This window comes from Aristolochia californica, unplaced genomic scaffold (genome assembly GCF_029961685.1).
Source record: "Aristolochia californica isolate CCGP_79_NKW_82.1479 unplaced genomic scaffold, dmAriCali1.0.hap1 SCAF_12, whole genome shotgun sequence".
NCBI lineage: Eukaryota > Viridiplantae > Streptophyta > Magnoliopsida > Piperales > Aristolochiaceae > Aristolochia > Aristolochia californica.
Window position 1 is genome coordinate 1513699 of NW_027181793.1, and position 21526 is coordinate 1535224.

A 21526-nucleotide genomic window follows, 5' to 3' on the forward strand; every position below is an offset into this window, starting at 1 on the left:
GGGTTGTCAATTCAATCCTTCAAAAACTACAATTTGCCGGTCTGATTTGTACCCTTGTCAATTTTTTTTTAGTGTCATCGACCTTGAAGCGCACAACCTTTCCTTCTGGAGGCTTCCTTACAGTGGGCTGCTTTGGAAGTGTCTCGTGCCTTGACACCACTTGCCACATGGAGGCATGCGCTACCCAGTTTCTTAAACCACCCGTCGAATCCCCTCTCTTCCACTTCCCAACCAGCTGGCCGCCTTGGAAACTAAAGGCAATCAAGTCACCCTGACTTTATGTCAAGTACTCTTCGATAGTCTTAGAGATCGAAGCGCCCCTTTGTCAAATCATGTGGGTAACTCCGACCAGGCGCCGCTTGTTGTTTTGATTCATGGCATAGAGCCACGTCTCATGTGGCATCACGCGGCACCTGAATTTCTATGCCGAAATCCCCCTCCTAACATCTGGAAACCGCATCAACTCACACCATCGGGCCCACACTCTCTGTCAACTGACCATTGCCTTTGAATCCTCTATATCAACCTGAGCCCCTTCGTTCCTCTGCCCCACACCGCTTGCAAATCCTGGCCCTAGAAAGCTGTGTCGACAAAATCTTGTGAGTCTACTACGCTTCCCATTGGTTCCCAATCTACTCCTGCTCTTGGGTGGTCATCCCTCTATTCCCCCAATGAGCGATCCTAGCGGTTTATCGAGGCTTTTCAGCCTGAAAGGTATTGATACCTACTTGATGAATGGGTAAGATGATGGAGCTCGCTGTTCTGTTTGGCAAAATCTACTTTCGCCGGCTGAGTGATGGTGATGAGATGGCAGCAATCACCCAACATCCCTCCCAATGATCATCCTTTCTTGGAACATCAGAGGAATCGGCTCGCGCTTCAAACGTGCTACCTTCAAAACATTCATTTCTCATTATAAACCTTCAATTGTAAATTTTCAAGAAATAAAAAGCACAATCTCTTGACAACTCCATCATTTGTGACCTTTGGTACTCTCCAGACCCGGAGTGGACTGTTATTAATGTTGTTGTCCACGCCGACGACTTCCTCATTATTTGAAACCCCAACATTGTTGAAGCCACTCTCACTATCCCAACTACTTACTCCATCTGAATCCATTTCCGGGATTGTCTCCTGGGCCACACCTGGGCTCCTGTAGTCATTTACGGCCCTACTTGATATCATGACCGAGCCAACTTCTGGGATGAGCTCCTCTGCCTCATCCAACTTTGGAACCTCCCCTGGCTCCTCACAGGGGAATTTGAATGCCATACGTCTTTGATGTGAGAAGTCCCCTCCAATCACCAGAATCACCTCCACCATGCGGGCCTTTGTTGATTTTATTGGTTGCCTCGAACTCTCGGAAATCCCACTCTCTGGGAAAGAATTTACTTGGTCGAATGGGCAGTTGCCCCCGATCCTCTCCAAGCTCAATAGGTTCCTTGCTAACTCGGACAAGCTCCATCTGTATGGAAATACTTCTTGCCACCTCCTCAATCGTGCTTGCTCGGATCATTGGCCAATCCTAATAAACACTCATTCCCCCTCTTGGAGCTGCCCTCCTTTCCGGTTCGAGAACAATTGGCTTCAGGATCGGAGTTTCACTACCAACCTTGTTAGCTAGTGGCAATCTATACTAGCTAAACCAAATCCTGGCTGGGCTCTCCCACTCAAATTGAAGACTTTGAAGCTAAGATTCATCTCTGGTCAAACAACTGCCGTGCTGCTGCTACTTGTCGTAAGGACTCTGTTTGTAGTTGGACATCAGAGCCCGATATCCTTGAGGAGCAAAGGTCCCTTTCTATCTATGAGTTAACTCTTCGCAATGAGTTAAATTGTGAATTCCATGAAGTTATGTACAATGAAACCATTCATTGGAAGCAACGGGCCAGGTTCCGTTGGCTAGGGGTGGCATCAAGTTGAGTCGAGCTCAAACCTACATATGTTCGAGTTGGGCTTGACTTAAATACTTCAAACTCAAGATAAGCCCCAACCTCGAGCCTAAAATTGGAATCGAGCTCAAGCCCAATAATTTTAACCGAGTTTGAGCTTGAGCTCAAGCTGGGTTCGAGCTTCGACCTACATTTAAAATTTTGCATAAAATACATGTCAAATAAACTATATATAAAATTTTTGAAATTATGAAAATTGTCAATTTATTTGACTGTTTTTGGTTTCTCATCCCAAGATCAGCAAATTCTGTGGCTAATGTTTTAGCCAAGCAAGGAGCTTCCTTGCAATCTCTTGTTGTTAGGAGTTAGTTCCTCCTTTTTGTTCTCTGCAAAGCCCCCAATTGTAACTGAGTGGACCCCATCAATGGCCACTATCAAGTTAAACTTTGATGACTCCTCTCTTGGCAACCCCGGGAAGGCTAGTTTCGGCAGAGTTTTTCGTGACTCTTTGGGTAATCAGATCGTCTCCTTTGCCGGTCCTCTCAGTATTGCAGACTCCACGATGGCTGAGCTCTACAGCCTCCTCAATGGGCTCCGTCTTTTGAGATCATTGTGTTAGCCCCATTCACAGTGCATCCCTGGTGTCACTGGGACACTTTTTTTTGTAATTATGGAAACTATTAGCCTTTTTGATTGTATTTGGTTTCACATCCTGAGATTTGCTAATTCCATCGCCGATGTTCTGGCCAAGTAGGGAGCCTCCTTTCAGTCCTTGTTGTTAGGGGTTAGTTCCTTGAGGTTGTTTCTCTTTGTTCTCTCTTTTAATAAAATCACCTTTCATAAAATTTTTTTTATCAACTGAGATACTAAATACTTATTTTTGATTTCCCAATCTTTCTAACACTTGTAAATAACATCTGCTATGTCAACATCACGATGAGGAGGAACATGCATAAAACTCAAGACTTGTTTTTGTAGCTTCCAATTAATATCAATAAAATGCCTAGTAATAACCTTGTATTCAATCTTTTAATTTTGGGACTTCCAAAGAGCTGTGGTAAGACTAATCTTGTTAATCTCTTTTAGTAAAGTTTTCAATTTCTTTTTCTTTGCCTCGTACACCTTTATACACTTTTTAATGGTCTTATGGGATATTTTTTCATAATTCACATTTGCCATCTTCATCACAAAATTAAATCCCTCTTCTTCTACTATCATGAATAGATGCTCATACATGAGAATCCAATGAGCAATGAGCACTCTCATTCTAGCTTGATCATATTTGCCTCCAAAATCCATAAAAGGAAGGCCAGATGGACTCTGATCAACATTAGACCCCATTGGTTGAAAGTTTATGGTTTTTTGTTTTCCCATTGCCAATTTTTTACTAGGACAATGTTTTAAATGCCGTCTCATATATGAGGTCACTCCACTACTAATTATACTCAAATTGGTTTTACAATGAACACATTGAGTCTTTTTTGTACCATCTACAAATGTGGTTTCTTTGACTTCCAACCACACATGAGCTCTTTTCTGTTTTTTTGAACTCTGGATAAAGTCACCTTCTTCCTCATTCAGGGTACCTACATCTAGGCTCACTTCTGTTACATTAGTAGTTTTAGGGGGACATGACTCTGGTGGAGTTGAGTCATTATCTATAGCCACATGAACTAGTGTTAACTACGGATGTTAATTGAGCAGGAGGTGTGGACATTCTTACTTCTACAAAAAATTACAAATTTAAAACATAAAGAAAAAAAAGCAATCCAAACAACAAAGATAAATCCAAAAAAAGAAAGATTAAAAAATAAATGTAGACACATAGATGAGAGAGGAAATAAAGAAAACAGATAATCGACCACAAGCTGAAATGAATGTGCCCTTTTTTTTTTCCCCGAAATAGTGCTTGATTATAATAAGGCTCAAAAGAGCAAAAATACAAGGGGGGGGGGGGGGGGGGGGACCGTTGGGATGTTCCAAATTTAGCAAGCCTGTCAGCCAAGGAATTGGCTGACCTAGGAATGTGGCTCCATGTACAAGAAATAGAATATACAATGTCTGCTATGGAAGAAATGGTGGGCCAATGTCGCCACAGGGGGGAGGCGGTGTTGGAGCACCAACTAATGACAAATTTAGAATCCCCTTCAATCATCAGCTTTCCGTGAAGACTGTCTTTGAAAATTTCCAACCCATGGAGAAGGGTAGTCACTTCCGTGGTGTTGGAGTTGGCAATACCAACCGGCTCTGCATAAGAAAGAATAGGCCTTACCTCTGTGGTTCTTGAAGACACCCCCCGCACCGGCTAGTCTTGGGCAACCCAAAACACTTCCATCAAAATTTAACTTCATGTAGTCACTAGGGGGAGGCTCCCATTCGGTCATGGTCGACACCTTTTGAGGATCCGCCATATGAGCCAGAAGACTCCAATTCCAGGGAAGGGATATTCCCGTTGAGGCGCAAATTCCTTCCTAGTATACAACCAACTGGAGATCATTCCTACTACGCAAGAGATAGTGCTTTCCAGGCTTCTGAATTTGATGTTAAACTTCTTATTATTCTGCTCCAACCAAAGACACCACGAAATATGAAGGCAAGCAGAGAGATGCAGCTTGCCAATTATAGGCATAAGCGTTCCCAATACCATCTGGAAGGTGCCGAGAAGGCCCACCTGAATAACAATTTCTTGGAAAATTACCATCCATACAAGCCATGAGTACCCGCAGTGAAGGAGAGTATGCCGGATAGTCTCATACACCACAAAGAGGGCAAGCGCTATCAGGGACAGTTAAGCCCTTCTTTTGAAGGTTGTCAGTTGTGACGATTTGTTCTCTGATGGTTGTCCATATGAAATTTTTTTATCTTGCTGGGCACTGAGAGCTTCCACACAAGATTTGCCTTGTGCTCAGGAATGTTGGGGTCGTCTTCTCTAATAAGGGAATAAGCTGAGGCCACCGAGAAGATACTGTTAATGCTAGGCTTCCAGATTAATTTGTCATGCACCCGATCTCGGATGATAGTGTTGCTGAGGTTGGAAAGAAGCGAGCAAAAGGCACTTGCTTCATCATCATTCAGACCATGGCGGAAGAGGAGGCTCCAAGACTAATTACTCCATGAGTCAGCCATCGAGTAAGATATATCCATAGCAATCCTTGTTAACCCCAGATAATACAATGGCCAAGGACCGCACCACTCCACGGTCTAGAAGCGAAGGGTCCTCCCATTACTAGGATAGAGGAGGTCGCGACCTTGAACTTGGAAAGCAATTTGAAAACGCATTTCTAGATCAGGGATAAGAGGCAGGGGACAGCCCCCCACCCCAGTGACCCGGGAGTTGGAGGTAGAATCTCACCATGTTCCTCCACAAATTGTTCTCATTGGAATTGAGATTCCAAATCCACTTAAGAAGGAGAGTACTATTCATATCCTTCGTAGGCCGGATGCTCAAGCCACCTCTGATTTGGGGTTGACAAACCTCTTTTCGACTGACCAAATGAAGGTGTCTTCAATGCCTCTCCAAGAAAAATGCAGACAAATAGCATCAATCTTTGAGCACACTGAGGCCAGGCAATGAGTGAAGGATAGGAGGTCATTGGGTAGACCCGCCAAACATATTTTTAGCAGGGTAAGTCGACCTGTTGTGGAAAGAAGGTTGCCCTGCCATGTGGCAAATCTCTTCTCGAACTTCTCAATGAGGGGGGCCCAAAGATTTGCTATGGGGTGCGTGTCAAACAGTGGCAGTCCCTAATAAGTAGTAGGTGTGCTCTCTAATGCATAGCCCAAGAATTGAGTCTTCAATATAGTATCCCAGAAGAGTGGTTTTCTTCAAATTAATGCTTTGACCCGAAGCCAACTCAAATAAACCTAGAACTACTCAGCTTCTTGATCTAGTCCATGGTGCCCACACCAAAACAAATGGTGTCATTTGCAAACTGAAGAATCGGAATATCAAAAACCTCCGTGTCAGCTATGGGGAGAAGCCACCCAATTCCTTTGGCTGAGTAAATCAGAGAGGAGAGGTACTCGACAACCACATTGAAGAGTAGAGGGGACAGGGGGTCTCCTTGATGGATACCACGAGTTCCCTTAAAGTAGCCACAAACGGTCCCATTAAGAAGTACCGAGTAGCTGGTTGAGGAGATACAACTTTGGATCCATAATCTCTACTTGTTTCTTAACCCCATTTTTCCTAGAAGTATATCCAGAAGTTTCCAATTTACTCTGTCAAAAGCCTTCTCCAAATCGAGCTTGAGGATAAATCTAGGCTGCTTCAAAGTCTTGAACCGCTAAGGAGATACAGTTGGCAAGCCGACTCCCAACTCTGACCGATATTGTCGTAGAAATACTTCAAACTGGTTTAAGTAAATGAGCCGGTTTGCGAACCGAACCGCTGCTCATTTGAGTTCAGCTCATTTACTTAAACAAGTCGGAAACCTGATCTCGAATTCGATTCGTGATCGGGTTTATTCAAACTGAACCAAGCCGGATCCAAGCCGAGCCGAGCTTGAGCTAATTCGAGATCGGGTTTATTCAAACCGAACCGAGCTGGATCCAAGCCGAGCTCAAGCTATTCGTAAACCGGCTCGGTTCAATGCTATCCTACCGTTGGCTACTGATGGAGATGGAAACACTAAATTTTTTCACTCTATCGCCTCGGCTAGAAAGAGCGCTAACCGTATCACCTCCTTAAACAATGAGGTTATGGATAGTCTCTCTATGAATAATGTCCCTGTTAAGTTTTTTATAGATCTATACACCGAGTGATACAATTGGCTTTTTTTGCACCAGCTTCAACACCACCGCATCACCAGCCAGGACGCTGCTAGGCTTGATCTCCCCTTTACCCCCACGGAAATTGATCTTGCTGCTCTTTGGATGCCGACGGATCGCGCCTCAGGGTCAGATGGCTTGGCTAATTGCCTTCGTGTTGTCCTCCTAAAGATTATCCATCCCTGCCAAAGCACCTTCATCAAAGGCCGAAATATCCTCGATTCTGTAATGGCCTCTCACGAGCTTCTTGACTCCTTTAAGCAGACCAGCCTCCCCATAATTGTCATCAAACTGGACTTCGAAAAAGTTTTTGACTGTGTAAACTTGAAGTCACTTGTCCCATCTTTTTTATCAAATGGGGTTTGCTAGTCGCTGGCGCATTTGGATGCGCAACTGTATTTCTATTGTTTCTTACTCCTTATTGGTTAATGGAAAATCCTGTGGACACTTCTACGGCTCCCGGGGGATCAGACTGGGTAACCCCTTATCACCTTTCCTATTCACTATCATTGTTGAGTACCTCTCCACTATAGTTTGGCATGCCAAATATATTGGCTGGCTCAACCCCATCTCTGACGACGCCAATCAAGACATTGCCATTCTCCAATATGTTGATGACACCATCCTTTTTGGAGATGGTACTATGGAACAAGTTATCCACTTGAAGGCCTTGCTAAATCTCTTCGAACTTTCCTCTGGCCAAAAAGTTAGTTGGGCCAAATCCTCCATCTCCGGATTCAATGTGGATCAGATTGTTCTTCTTGCCATGGTTGACTACCTCGGTTGCAAAATTGCCAATCTCCTTAGAACCTACCTTGTCTTACCCGTGACACATGACACCCCGATCAAGCATAACTAGCGTCTTGTGATTGAAAGAATGGAAGGTCGTCTAGTCACCTGGCAGGGTATGTTTCTTTACAAGGTCCCTTCGTGGAATTTCCAGTTATTTCCTATCCCTTTTCCACTACCCTGCCTCTGTCAGGAATCGGTTGGAATGCCTCAAGTGTCGTTTTCTCTGCGGTGGACCTATGGTGAAAGGAAATATCATCTTGTTAAGTGGTCTGACGTTTGTTAACCTATGTATCTCGGTGGGCTTGACATCAGAAACATTGCCAATACCAACTTTGCTTACCTCCTCAAATGGATTGGGCGATTCAACTCCTATCCTGCTTTGATTTGGAAGGCTTTGGTCTCTGCCAAAGCTGACAAGACGGATCATTAATGGCTTGATGGTGGCTATCGCTATAAGTTGTTGCCAATCTGGTGAAAAATTTCCGTCCTTCCTAAATTCTCAAATGCTATTAAGTGTTACCCCGAGAATGAGCTTCAGACTAAATTTTGGACGGATTGGTGGTTGGGCGTTAAGCCACTGGCTAAAACCTTCAACTCCATCTCGAGCCTCTCTTGCCTCCCTTTTGCTTCCATCGCTAACATCTGGCTTTGCTCTAGCGGATGGAATCTTCATCTTCGCAGAGCCCTTACTAACTTTGAAGCTTTGGAGGCCTCCAAGCTTCTTTCCTGCATCACCACTGTCAAAATCCATAACCATATTCCAGACACTCTTATTTGGACTCCTTGCCCAAATGGCTCCTTCATTACGGCTTCTGCTTATAATCTCATGCATGGACTTAACACCTCTCAGCCTCACCACCCAGCTGCAATGGCCTGGTCTCTCCTTGCTCCCCCTCGTGCTAACTTTTTCGCCTGGTGTGCCTGCAGGAATGAAATCCTCACCTCCGATGCCTTGATCAGATGGAGAACCCAACTCCCTAACCCGTCTTGTCCCTTTTGTCACTGCACCCTAGAATATGCCACCCATGTGTTACTCTGCTGCCATTTTGCCCAAGATATCTGGGCTAACCTTCTTAACAGAATTGGTGAGCAATTTTGTGTACCCCATAGTCTACCATCCATGATACAATCCATCACCAACTATCGGCTCCCTAAGCTTGGTAAAATGCTGATCTCTAGCTGCGTGGGTCACATTCCTTGAACGCTCTAGAAGGAGAGAAATAACCGGAAATTCCAGTTCAAATCCTCCCCTATCTTGGTGCTTGCTGAGCACATTACTGGCCATGTCTCTGCCTGGCTCCTCACGAAGAAAGAATTCCTCCACCTTAGCAATTCTGATTTCCGTGGAAACTGGCGCTTGATTGCTGCTATGGCAGGCCCCTCTCGCCCTCCAAAAATGAGCATGTGGTACCCTCCCCCCTGGTTACTTCAAGTTTAAATGCAACGGGAGTGCTTGTGGTTGCCCTGGGCCTGCCGGCTTTGGCAGAGTAATTCACGATGATAACAGCAATATCCTCCTCTCCTTCACCGGCCTTTTGGCTATCTCCGACTCCACCTCCGCCGAACTTGCTTGGTTGCTCCAGGGCCTCAAGATCTTGCAGGACCGATTCTCAGGTCTGCTAAACTTCTGTCCTCCCTCCAAAACCTTATTGTGGAGGGTGGCCCCACCCTATAGGTTGTATTTTCTTTTTCTCTGCTTATAATATTCACACATTCCATAAAAAAATAATCTTGGAGTTCCTATTATGTGAAATTGTCCTCAACAACTCTCTGTCATTCTTCGTTCTACAGTAGACGACCACTCTATCAATTTGCTTTTAATCTTTCATGTAGAAGTTCTGGTTAACTAGTTATTCTCAAGTGGATCGATGTGGGACCTTGCAATTGTTCTGTGCAGGAAATCGGGGAGCTCTATGAGAAAGAACAAAACTTTGAACAGGCAATGAATTTCCTTGAACGAGCAGCTGATCTTTTCCAAAGTGAAGAAGTGAACACGTCAGCAAACCAATGCAAGCAGAAAGTTGCTCAATTCGCTGCTCAACTGGAACAGTAGGCACTGTTTCCTTGCAGTCCTTTTTTCCTGTAGCAGTAGTTTTCCATTCGTGAGAAATAATTTTGAAGTTGACAGCAATGTGGGAGACTAATTAGTTTTTTCTCTTTTTGTTGTTATTTTAGATACCCTAAGGCAGTTGAGCTTTTTGAAGAGATTGCCCGACATTCTATGAACAATAATCTTCTGAAGTACAGTGTCAAAGGAATTCTTCTCAATGCTGGACTTTGCCAACTCTGCAGAGATGATATTGTTGCCATTACTAATGCTTTAGAAAAGTATCAGGTATAACTTCTTCTAATTCTAAACTATGAAGTACTTCAACTGTAGTTTGTCACGTAACATTTTCAATTATGAGTGTTCACTTCTTTTTATAGGACCTTGATCCAACCTTTTCAGGCACACGAGAGTACAAGTTTCTTTCTGTAAGTGATATGTTTTCTGTACTTTTTTTTTCTTATAAAAAAAATGCTTTCGAAAGATGAATTGGGGTCATTGAACAGTAAATTCTATGAAGATTTGAGTAGGGGTGCTTGTATACGCATTTGAGTTAGATCACAATAAACATGTTACTTGGTTGTTTCGAATTTCACCTTGTGAAGTAGAGCTGTTTACATGAGTTATTACTTTATCAACAGGATTTGTCTTCTGCAATTGATGAGGAAGATGTGCCAAAGTTCACTGATGTCGTGAAGGAATTTGACAGTATGACCAGGCTGGTATGTTTTATTTGTGCTAAAATGCGTAGGTGAAATTTATGATTGCAAATTGAAGGTTCTGTCAGGATATATGCTGTCAATGTTATGATTGACTTGGTTTGCTCCCAGTTACTGATCTGACTTATCCACCCTCCTTTTCTGGGTTTGTCACTACTAATTAGATACTTAGGCTCCATTTGGCTACCGTACCATATAGAGCTTTTACAAAGTACTTTTTGATTTAAGTTTAATGCTATTTAATAGTTTTTTTTTTTTTTTTGAAATGATGCTGAATTTTATTAAGAGAGCTCAAACGAGCAAATTACAAGAGGGGAAACCTTCCCAAACAATGAGAAATTGCTGGGAGGTTTCGAATTTTGCCAATTTATCAGCCAAAGAATTGGCTGATCTAGGAATGAGGTTCCAATTATAATGAATGAATGATACAATATCAACAATACAATTAGTGATTGGCCAGTGGCGCCAAGTAGGGGAACTATCTTTTGAACACCAACTGATGATAGCCTTTGAGTCTCCTTCGATAAGCAGCTTGCCATGAAGCCGGTCTTTAAAGATTTGGAGGCCGAATAGAAGAGCACTCACTTCAGCAGTATTTGAATCAACAATATCCACTGGCTCAGCATAGGATAGAATAGGGTCTCCTTTGAAAACACCACCAGCTCCAGCCGGCCCAGGACAGCCTAAAGCCCTGCCCTCAAAATTGAGTTTAATGCAGTCGTAAGGGGAGGATCCTAGGTGGCCATAACCGGATTCCTACAAGGGCCCGCCATATGTGTGATCAAACTCCAATTTTCCCGAAGGGAAACGCCCGATAGAGAAGCGAACTCCTAGTATGTAACCAACTCGAGATAAGGCCCATTGCCTGAGAAGTTGTATTATCAGGGGTGCTAGCCTTGGAGTTGAATCTACGGTTATTTCGCTCGAGCCATAGGCACCATGGGACATGCGCAAGACATGCCAAGAGAATTATCTTGCCCAATAGGTGCCGCAAAGGTTCTGATGTAGCCCAATTTGGAGTCCAATCATCTGAAATATCTTCATCTAGACTTGCCAAGAAAAATCACAATGTAAGAGAACATCCTGGACTGTCTCGTCGCACACACCACAAAGGGGACAAGTACGATCGGGGGCTATGTAACCTCTTTTATGGAGGTTGTCAGAGGTGAGGATCTGTTCCCTGATGGCATTCCACATGAAGAATTTGATTTTACTAGGCGCTGAGAGCTTCCATTCCAGGTTTGCCTTGTGCTCATGCATGCTGTAATTTTTCTTTCTAATGTGAAAGTAGGCGGATGCAACTGTGAATTGGCCATTAATGTTGGGCTTTCATGTCATTTTATCAAGTGCATGCTCACGAATAGTAATGCTGTTGAGTCTAGAGAGGAGAGAGCAAAAAGTCGAAGTTTCCTCATCATTTAATCCCTGACGAAACATGAGACTCCATGAGTGATCTCTCCAAGAATCAGCCACTGAGCAAGAGAGGTCCCTCGCCACCCTAGTGAGCCCCAGGAAGTCTTCGGAGAGGGGGCAGGGGCCGCACCATTCATCCGACCAAAAGAGGAGGGTCCTTCCATTGCCTGTGTGAAAGGAAGTTGCATCTCTGAATATTGGGAGGAGTTTTTGAATTGATGTCCATACCGGGGATAGGAGGCGAGTAGCACCATCCTCCCTCCACCAGACACCCGAAGGTTGAAGATAGAACATGACCATATCACCCCATAGACTGTTATGCTTGATGTTGAAGTTCCAGATCCATTTGAGTAAAAGGGCATTGTTCATCTCCTTTGTAGGCCGGATGCCAAAACCACCTCGATTGCGAGGCATGCAAATATCCTTCCAGCTCATCAAATGATATCTGAAGGTGTCCTCTAATCCTCTCCAGAGAAAACGCCGATGGATGGCATCGATCCTGTTGCAAACGGAGGCCGAACAGTGCATGAAGGATAATAAATAGTTTGGCAGTTCTGCCAAACAAGACTTGAGGAGAGTGAGTTGCCTTGCAGTAGATAAAAGTTTGCTCCTCCAAGTAGCTAGTCTCTTCTCAAATTTCTCCATGAGGAGGGCCGAAGGCCGATAGTCAAAGAGTGGGAGTCCAAGATATGTAACTGGAAAATTTCCCACTGAGCACCCCAAATAGTCAGCCATACCCTGCATCGCTGAAGGCCGATAGTCAAAGAGTGGGAGTCCAAGATATGTCACTGGCAAATTTTCCACTAAGCACCCCAAATAGTCAGCCATACCCTGAAGCACAGGTGAGTCGATATGATAGCCTAGGAGGGTGGTTTTTTTATAATTAATGTTCTGACCAGAAGCCAATTCAAATAGTCCCAATACAACACACAGTTTTCGGATTTGATCCATAGTACCAACCCCAAAGCAAATGGTATCGTCTGCAAACTGAAGGATCGACACATTGAAGGCTGCACAGTCTGTCGTGGGAAGGAGCCAACCCAAGTTCTTGGCCGAATAGATAAAAAAAGATAGATATTCCGCTACCACATTGAAGAGCAAAGGGGAAAGGGGGTCTCCCCGCCTGATTCCCCTGGATCCCTTAATATACCTGCAGACCGTTCCGTTGAGAAGAACGGAGTAGCTTGTAGAGGATATGCAACTTTGAATCCAAGAGTGCCATTTTTCCCTGAATCCCATCTTCCCCAGGAGTGTGTCCAGAAGCTTCCAATTAACTCTGTCAAAGACTTTCTCAAAATCAAGCTTTAGGATGAATCTGGGAAGCTTTAAAGCTTCAAAATGGTGAATGAGTTCGTGACATGCCATGGCCGAATCTAATATATTTATTCCTTTGTGATAAAAACACTCTAACCATGATGAATGACAATAAGGAGAACCGCCCCCAAGGCGATTGGCAAGGAGGCACGCAAGCACCTTGTAGGCACTGGTGGTGAGACTGATCGGCGGAAGTCAGATGGAAGTTCTGCCGCTTCTTTTTTAGGGATGAGGGCAATAAACAAAGCTCCGATGCTCCTATATCTGATGTCGGGCTGATAGAATGAGGGACCATGCAGACAATATTGTCTCTGATGAAGGGCTAGCATTGGCTATAGAATTCCCCGTTGAAACCATCCGGGCCCGGAGCACGATCCAAAGGAAAACCCAATGCTATTTAATAGTTACTTTTTACATAAACAGCTCTTTTGAAAACTGCAAATAAAGAGCTAAGTTTTATATTTTTAAGTTCGAAAACAGTGTTTGGCTAAACTTGTTCATAATATTGATCTACAACAAAGTTTTGAAATTTCTCACTGGAAAAATGATTTTTCTATAAAACTGAACAGATCTGATGCAACGATAGCACACCCTTCTAATTGCTGAGAGTAAAGGATACCATATTCGCACTTCATTTTGAGTTCTATCAGTATTTAATAACATATCTAACCTCTTCTCTGTAAGTTATTTTATACCCACATTTATCTCCTTAATAGCATATTGTAAATTTCATACATGTTCAATTTGTGACTCAATGTTTTAGAGGAAATCAGAAAGATGCCAGGTTTGAACCTTTGGGACTGTCAAGCATGAGCCTTAATTCATCGAACATTTGGCCTGCAACTTAATCTTCTGTTGCTATGTGAGGAAAAGATAAGAAATCTGTTATGTAGAAATAAGACCATGTGACAGAATCTTTAAATAACAGAATGGGTCCAAGTTCCATCAGTGACCAAACTATTTAGAGATGCAAAAATTAGATAAGGCTAGAAGAAATGAAAGGCAAGCTGGGAGCCCCTTTACATATCTGTGTAGATTGTAATCACAATCCTGAAAAGAATGGTGAAGGTGCCCGTCAAATACATGTCAAGCTAATAATTTGAGAAATCAAAGGCCAAATTACCCTTAACAAATTCAAAAAAGAGAATGTAACCTAGTGGTAGCTGTAAAATTCTTCAGCCAGTAAGCAGTAGCATTAGATGCTGTCACTGAAAAATTGTTTCCAACCATCTCATCCATTTCAAATCGCATATCAATACTTTTTTTTTTAAATGATGCTGATTTTTATTAAGGCAAAGCTCAAAAGAGCAATTTACGAAGGAGGTAAGCCTTCTCAAACAATGAGAGATTGCTGGAAGTTCCGAATTTTGCCAATTTATCAGCCAAAGAGTTGGTTGATCTAGGAATCAAATTCCAATTACAATGAGTAGAAGATACAATGTCAGCAATACTATCAGTCATGAGCCAGTGGCACCAAGGGGGGAAGCTCTCTTTGGAACACCAACTAATAACCGTCTTTGAGTCGCCTTCAATGATTAACAGGCCATGGAATAAACGTAACCGAAGGCATTTCGATGCTAAAAGTGAATCTTAGGTAAGAGTAGCGGAAAGGGTGACGGGGCAAATTTTCACCTGGCTTCTAACTAAGAAGTCCTTTGCTCTTTCAAGGGCACCTCCATCCGTGATAGCTGGAGCAATCTGGCAAGGATACACTTTGGGACCAAGGTTCAAGTAATGAAGGAGTGAACTCCCCCGGCGGTTGGTTATCTAAAGTTGAATTTTGATGGCTCTTCTCTCGACAATCCGGGGATCGCTGGATTTGGGGGTGTGATTTTGGATCCATCTGACAATTAGTGTTTCTCTTATGCTGGCTTGTTAGGTATCTCCGATTCAACGTCGGCAGAGCTATATGGCCTTCTTAATGGGCTCCGCATGTTCAGAGACAACTGCAGTGGTCCACTTCACATTGTAGGAGACTCTAAGGTGGTCATTGGATGGTGTGAGCATGCTTCCCTTCCACTGTGGCGGCATTGGGACATCTTTCGGGAGATTTTGGATATTACCTCACTATTTTCTTGTATTTGGTCTGACATTCCGAGATCTGCAAATTCGGCAGCAGATGTGCTTGCCAAGTAGGGAGCGTCTCTTTAATCTCTTGTTGTTAGGGTTCTGCTCCCTCTTCCTTTGTAATTTTTCTCTTGTTAGTATAATACATCTTTATAAAAAAAAATGATTAACTTGCCATGGAGACGATCCCTAAAGATTTGGAGGCCGAATAGAAGAGCACCAACTTCAGTAGTATTAGAATCGGCAATGCCCACCGGACCAGCATAAGAAAGAATAGGGTCTCCATTGTGACCTCTGAACACACCACCTGTTCCAACCGGCCCAGGACATCCAATAGCACTACCAGCAAAATTAAGCTTAATTGCATATCAATACTTGAAAATACCATACTCATCTGCTGAACAGGTTCTTGCACTAATGTGAGTTGTTGGGGCTGATGGAGCGGCAATTTCTTTTGAGAGTGAGTCTGTACGCCCATTTTAAACCCAAAAAATTAGCCTTCCCAAGAGTGATCTTCCCAAACACATCTTCCTCTTGGAGAGGAACTTGTCAAAATCTTCTTCCAAGAGCCATGACTTTTCGAAACGGAAGGGCTTGTCTCCCCACCTCCCAGTTTTGTATCCAATTGAATATGCTAATAATCAGAACCCACTTGGTTGAGGACTTTGCCAACAACATTTTCATAGAGTCGTAGAGTTGGCTAAGAAACGGTAGAGCTCGGACAGAATAGGCTGTGACTGCCCATTGGACCAAGTGAAAGACTTGCTAGAGGTATTGATTTCATCATGCTTGCAGCAACCAATGAAGTTGGCAAAACCCCTCATGGAGGAGGTAATGTGGGTAGCTCGAAGGGATTTCTCATTACAAAAATGGATGACGTTGAAGTCAACCACAAATAGCCAAGATAGGTGCCACTACTGAGTGGAGAGGAGTTCTTCCCAGAAGAACTTCTGTTTTCGGTATCTTGTAGGGCCATAGACACCAGCTAAACACCAAATATTCCCAGTGCTGTGGTCTCAGAGTTTGACTGCAATGGCAAAGTATCCATGCACAACATCACTGACATCACCAGGTTTGAGTTCCAAAGGATGACATCACCCCTTGAGTTGGCCAGTTGCATTCATTGCCATCCAATTGAGAGTAGTACAGTGCCAAAGGTCAAGAGCTGTTAGATCATCCATAGATTGGGCTTTGGTCTCTTGGAGAATGATAGTAGAAGAGTTGTTGGAAGCGAGGATGCTTCGTATCATGACTCTTTTTCCTTTGAGCCAACTCCATGAACATTCTAGGAAGTGAGGATAATTTTTTCTCAGGTTTTTGCTTTGCAACTCCTTTTATCTTTTGAGACACCAGGCAGCTTTCCTTTGTAAACTACTCCCGTGATTTCAACCAGCTCCATCATCTGGTGCTTAGTCTCATCATCATATTTGTGCCTCTCGGGTTGGAGCTCAGTGATGTCATGGTTAGATTCGGTGTTGTAGCCCTTGGCAATCAGGGTCCTCAGCAGTACCTGGATTCAAGCAGAAGTCCTTAAATGTGATCTTGACCCAGAAGAAGATAATCAACCACGACCTTGAGCAGCCTATGTCCGGCCCAGTGCTGAGTTGGAGCAATAAACACTCGTGCAAAGTCGAGTCCGATCATATGGGTTGTAATGTCATCTTGTTTGATCATCTTGCCAAAGATACAGGCAATCTCAATGATTGTCGGGCCATAACATAGCTCAGCTGGAACTCTGCAGATGCCTATCCATTGGCCAATGGAGGAATTCACATAGTTTGGGGTCCATTTCCTGATGCTGAGGATGTTGGATTCAGAGCCGTGTGTGAGGTTTGCAGCTGCGGACATATCCTTTGATGAGGTGAAGCATAGTAGCCAGTCAAAGTATCCCAAGTAGGTGTGTCTGGAAGGAATTTGAAGCTGTAGTTGGCTGGAGATCCATTTGACAATGAAGTTTCTGTTGACCAAATGGCAAGTGGCAGTTATGATCAGGGAGGAGGCGGGTCAGGGATTGGATGGGTAGGGAGATGGTAATATGGTTGGTGTGTGTTCTGGTGTGATCAGAAGCAAGGGTGTTGTAAAGCACTGGAGTGGGTAGTGGTAGCAAGACTGGTGGAGTTGTTGGTGCAGATTTGGTAGTGGTTACAAGTCAGGGAAGGTCAACATGGTGTCAGGGTTATGAATGATGGGGATGGTAGGAGGGGAAAGGCTTTGGAGGTAGTCTTTGAAAGTGTTCCACCCGAAACCAGAAGAGGTTAATTCTGGGATATAGATTCTTGCCATGATAGCTCCTTGATGACATTGGGTGATTTTGCATTCGTAGGTTTACCGGTATTTGAAGACAGAAAAGTAGAAGACAAGATGCCCGATCCAAAGCTCCTTGGTTCTGTTCCTGGAATGGTGACCTAGACTGGCTAGTCCTAATTGTTTGATGAAGGAATCACAGGCCACGTCTGGGATGGTGATGAAAGATCTAGTCTCCTTTGCAAATGGTTACCCTGGTCATCTTGCTGGAGTGGTCATTGAGTTTCCTTATGGTTAAAATGGTGTCACCATAGTGGAAGGAGAAATCCTTTTGTTGGCAATCCGACAAGCTTCTGTGTTTTTGCCTCTTGGCTGCTTTGCTTCTAACAAGTTGCCAGTCATCCTCCTCTGGCATTGTCATCAGGGATGGAGTTTCCACTTCCTGATTTCTTCTCAAGATTGTCAGTGCCAGCAGCTTGCACAGATGTTTCCCCACTTCCTCAAACAGCCACAGATGTCCTTCCTACAACTCTTCCTCTGGTTCTTCCTCTTTCTCTCTGCTCGCCCTCCCTCTCGATCTCTCTCACCCTTCTGATCCATTTTCCGGAGACAGTTTGTTTGCTATCAATCGTTCCAAGGTTAAGTTGGACCGCTCGATCCAACATGAGGGAACAAATCATTCGTCCTTGGAATTTACTTTAGTTATAGTAAAAGATAAGATAAGCAAGTTAAAAACAAAGAGAAAAAAGGTACCCCTTTAGTTTTTGTAAGATTATTTTTCCCCCTCTATGTTAAAGAGAAAAAAGAAAGAGGCTACTAACCTCTCAAAATGGGGAATCGTGGGAAGAGCAAAAATACAGAAGTTAGAGAAGAGAAGTGGATTAAAGGTTGCTTGGACCATCCATTCTTTTGTTATCCCTTTTATTTGCGTCTTTCAGTTATTGTGACTCTATGGAATTGAGTTTGAGGGCCCTTATTGAGGAGCTATGGAATTAAAGTTGGGTAGTTCGTTGCACCTTTTATGGTTGAGGGTGGTTCTGCTACAATATTAGAAGGTCTCTGAGGAAGAGATTCCCTCCAGAATGATTCTTATAATTCTTTGATTAGGTACCTAAGACCGTTTGGTCTAGTGGTATTCTGTTTTCATTAGGTGCGTCAGGTCGCGACTTCGAATCACGCCATGCCCCTGTAAAAAAAAAAAAATAATTCTTTGATTAGGTTGGGAACATTTTGTTGTTTCAGTGTTTCTTGGGGTTACACCTTGAGAAGTACAAATGGTCTTGTTTAGTCTTAGTTAGAGCTAGGGTGTCATGGGTTTGCATCAAATGGCGCACCTAGTTAATGGTAACATCGGAAAACCATGATGGCCAAGCTTCTTCCCTTTAACCTAGTTAATGACATTCTTTGAATTATGTCTATAAATACGTTTTTTTTTTATGGAATGTGTGAATATTATAAAAAAAGGAAAAAAATACAACCTATAGGGTGAGGCCACCCTCTACAATAAGGTTTTGGAGGGAGGATCCCCGTTTAGCATGGGAGTCTGCTAGGTGATTGGTAGATCTAGGGGTGTGAACCCAAGTACAATTAAGGGAGGAAGAGATGCTACAAATACCAAGGAAGGCATCCCAGTGCCGCCGGAAGTGGACTTGGCAATTGGTCGCGAAAGATCTTGAGGCCCTTGGGTAGCCCAACAAGTTCAGCGGGGGTGGAGTTGGAGATACCCAAAGGACCGGCGAAGGAGAGGAGGCTGCCATTATTGTCGTGAATTACTCCACCAAAGCAGGCGAGCCCAGGGCAACCAAAAGCATTGCCATCGAAGTTAAGCTTGAAGAGACCAGGGGAAGGGGACCACATTGTCATTTTTGGAGGGCGAGAGGGCCCTGCCATAGCAGCAATCAAGGGCTAGTTTCCACGGAAATCTGAATTGGTGAGGTGGAGAAATTCTTTCTGAAGAGCCAGGTGGAGATCTAGCCAGCAATTTGCTCAGCAAGCACCGAGATAGGTGAGGATTTGAACTGGAATTTCCGGTTATCTCTTTTAAGAGCGGCCGAGGAATGTGACCCATGTAGCTAGAGATAAGCATTTTACCAAGCTTAGGGAGCCGAGAGTTGGTGATGGATTGAATCATAGATGGCAGACTATGGGGTACACATTATTGTATGCCAATTCTGTTGAGAAGGTTAACTCAGATTGGTTGGGCAAAATGGCAGTGGAGTAAGACATGGGTGGTAGATTCTGGAGTGCAGCGGTAGAAGGGACAAGACGAGTCAGGGACTTGTGTTCCCCATCGGATCAAGGCGTCGGAGGTGAGGATTTTGTTCCTACAAGCACACCAAGTAAAAAAGTAAGCACGAGGGGGAGCATGGAGAGACCAGGCTAGTGCAGCTGGGTGGTGAGACTAAGAGGTGTAGAGCCCATGCAAGAGATTATAAGCCGAAGCCACACTGAAGGAGCCTTTTGGGCAAGGGGTCCAAATAAGAGTGTTTGGAATATGGTTACGGATTTTGACATTAGCAAGGTGGGAGAGAATGTTGGAGGCCATCCAAGCTTCGAAATCATTAAGGGCTTTGCGAAGATGAAGATTCCATCTGCCAGAACAAGACTAGGTGTCAGAGATGGAAGAAGAAGGGAGGTTGGAGAGGTTCGAGATGGATCTGAAGGATTTAGCCAGCGGCTTGTCACCCAACCACCAATCCGTCCAAAATTCAGTCTGATGCCCATTCCTGGGTAACACTTTACAACATTCAAGAATTTCGGAACGAGGGAGATTTTTTGCCAGATTAGCGACAACTTATAGTGACGACCACCATCAAGCCACCAACCATCTGTCTTGTCAGCTTTGGCAACGACCAAAGCCCTCCAAATTAGAGCAGGAAAGGAGTTGAATCACCAAATCCATTTGAGTAAGCAAAGTTGGTACTGGCAATGTTTTTGATGCCAAGCACACTGAGATACATAGGTTGGCAAACGTCAGACCACTTAACAACATGATATTTTCTTTCACCATTGGGTCCACCCCAGAGTCGCTTGAGGCATTCCAACCGATTCCTAACAGAGGCATGGCAGTGGAAAAGGGATAGGAAATAACTGGGGATTCCATGAAGGAACGACTTAATAAGGGGTGAGTTTGCCTGCCTTGGGAAGAAACTTACCCTGCCAGGTGGTTGAACGACTTTCCATGTGTTGAATCACAGGATGTCAGTTGTGCTTGGTAGGGGTGCTGAACGTTAGGGGTAAACCAAGGTAGGTGCTGGGGAGGTGGCGATTTTGCAGCCAAGATAGTCGGCCATGGCAAGAAGAGCATTCTGATCCACATTGAATCCAAAGATGGAGGATTTGACCCACTAACTTTTTGGCCAGAGGAAAGTTCGAAGAGATTTAGCAAAGGCCTTTAGGTGAATAACTTGATCCATCGTGCCCTCTCCAAAAAGGATGGTATCATCAGCGTATTGGAGAATGACAATATCTTGATTGGCATCGTCAAAGATGGAGTTGTGCCAGCCAGTATATTTGGCATGCTGGACCTTAGCGGAGAGGTACTCAACAATATTGATGAAAAGGAAAGGAGAAAAGGGATCACACTATTTGATCCCTTGGGATCTGCAGAAGTGCCCACTGGATTTGCCATTAACCAATAAGGAGTAAGAAACTATAGAACTACAGTTGCGCATCCAGTTTACCTAGATAAAAGAATAGATTATTTAGACTTAAGAATACATAAAAATACTATATCAAATAGCTTCCAGTTTACATGGTCAAAAGTTTTTTCAAAGTCCAATTTGATAACAATTCTGGGGAGGTTGGTCCACTTGAAGTAATGGAGAAAGCTCGTGTGAGGCCATCGCAGAGTCGAGGATGTTTCGGCCTTTGATGAAGGCGCTTTTGTAGGGATGGATAATCTGCGGGAGGATAGCGCGAAGGCGATTAGCTAGGACACGATCGATGACCTTGTAGGTGCTAGTAGTGAGACTGATTGGCTTGGAGTCTTGGGGGTGCTTAGTGTTGATCTTCTTTGGGATCAAGGCGATGGAGGCACCAATGGCACGCTGAGTAATACCACACCGGTGGAAGTTGTTGACGAAGGCATAAACATCGTTGCGGATGTCTCCCAGTGACGATGATAGAACTCTCCATTGAAGCCATCTATCTCCAGGGCACGATCTGTCGGCATCCCGATAGCGGCGAGGTCAATTTTATTGGGGGTAAAGGGGAGTTCAAACCTATCAGCATCCTGGTTGGCAATGTGGTGGTGTTGAAGTTGGTGC

The 21526-nt window shown here is 43.9% G+C and overlaps 1 protein-coding gene across 1 annotated transcript in view; it reads left to right on the top strand.

The window, feature by feature from the left end:
* The window catches only part of LOC137945519 (alpha-soluble NSF attachment protein-like), a 44431-nt gene that overhangs the window by 20331 nt on the left and 2574 nt on the right, over positions 1 to 21526 (top strand). Inside the window, exons 6-9 of the mRNA XM_068791449.1 lie at positions 9352 to 9503; positions 9630 to 9789; positions 9882 to 9929; positions 10143 to 10223. Coding sequence (XP_068647550.1) covers positions 9352 to 9503; positions 9630 to 9789; positions 9882 to 9929; positions 10143 to 10223 — 441 coding nt within the window. The remainder of the gene's footprint in view (positions 1 to 9351; positions 9504 to 9629; positions 9790 to 9881; positions 9930 to 10142; positions 10224 to 21526) is intronic.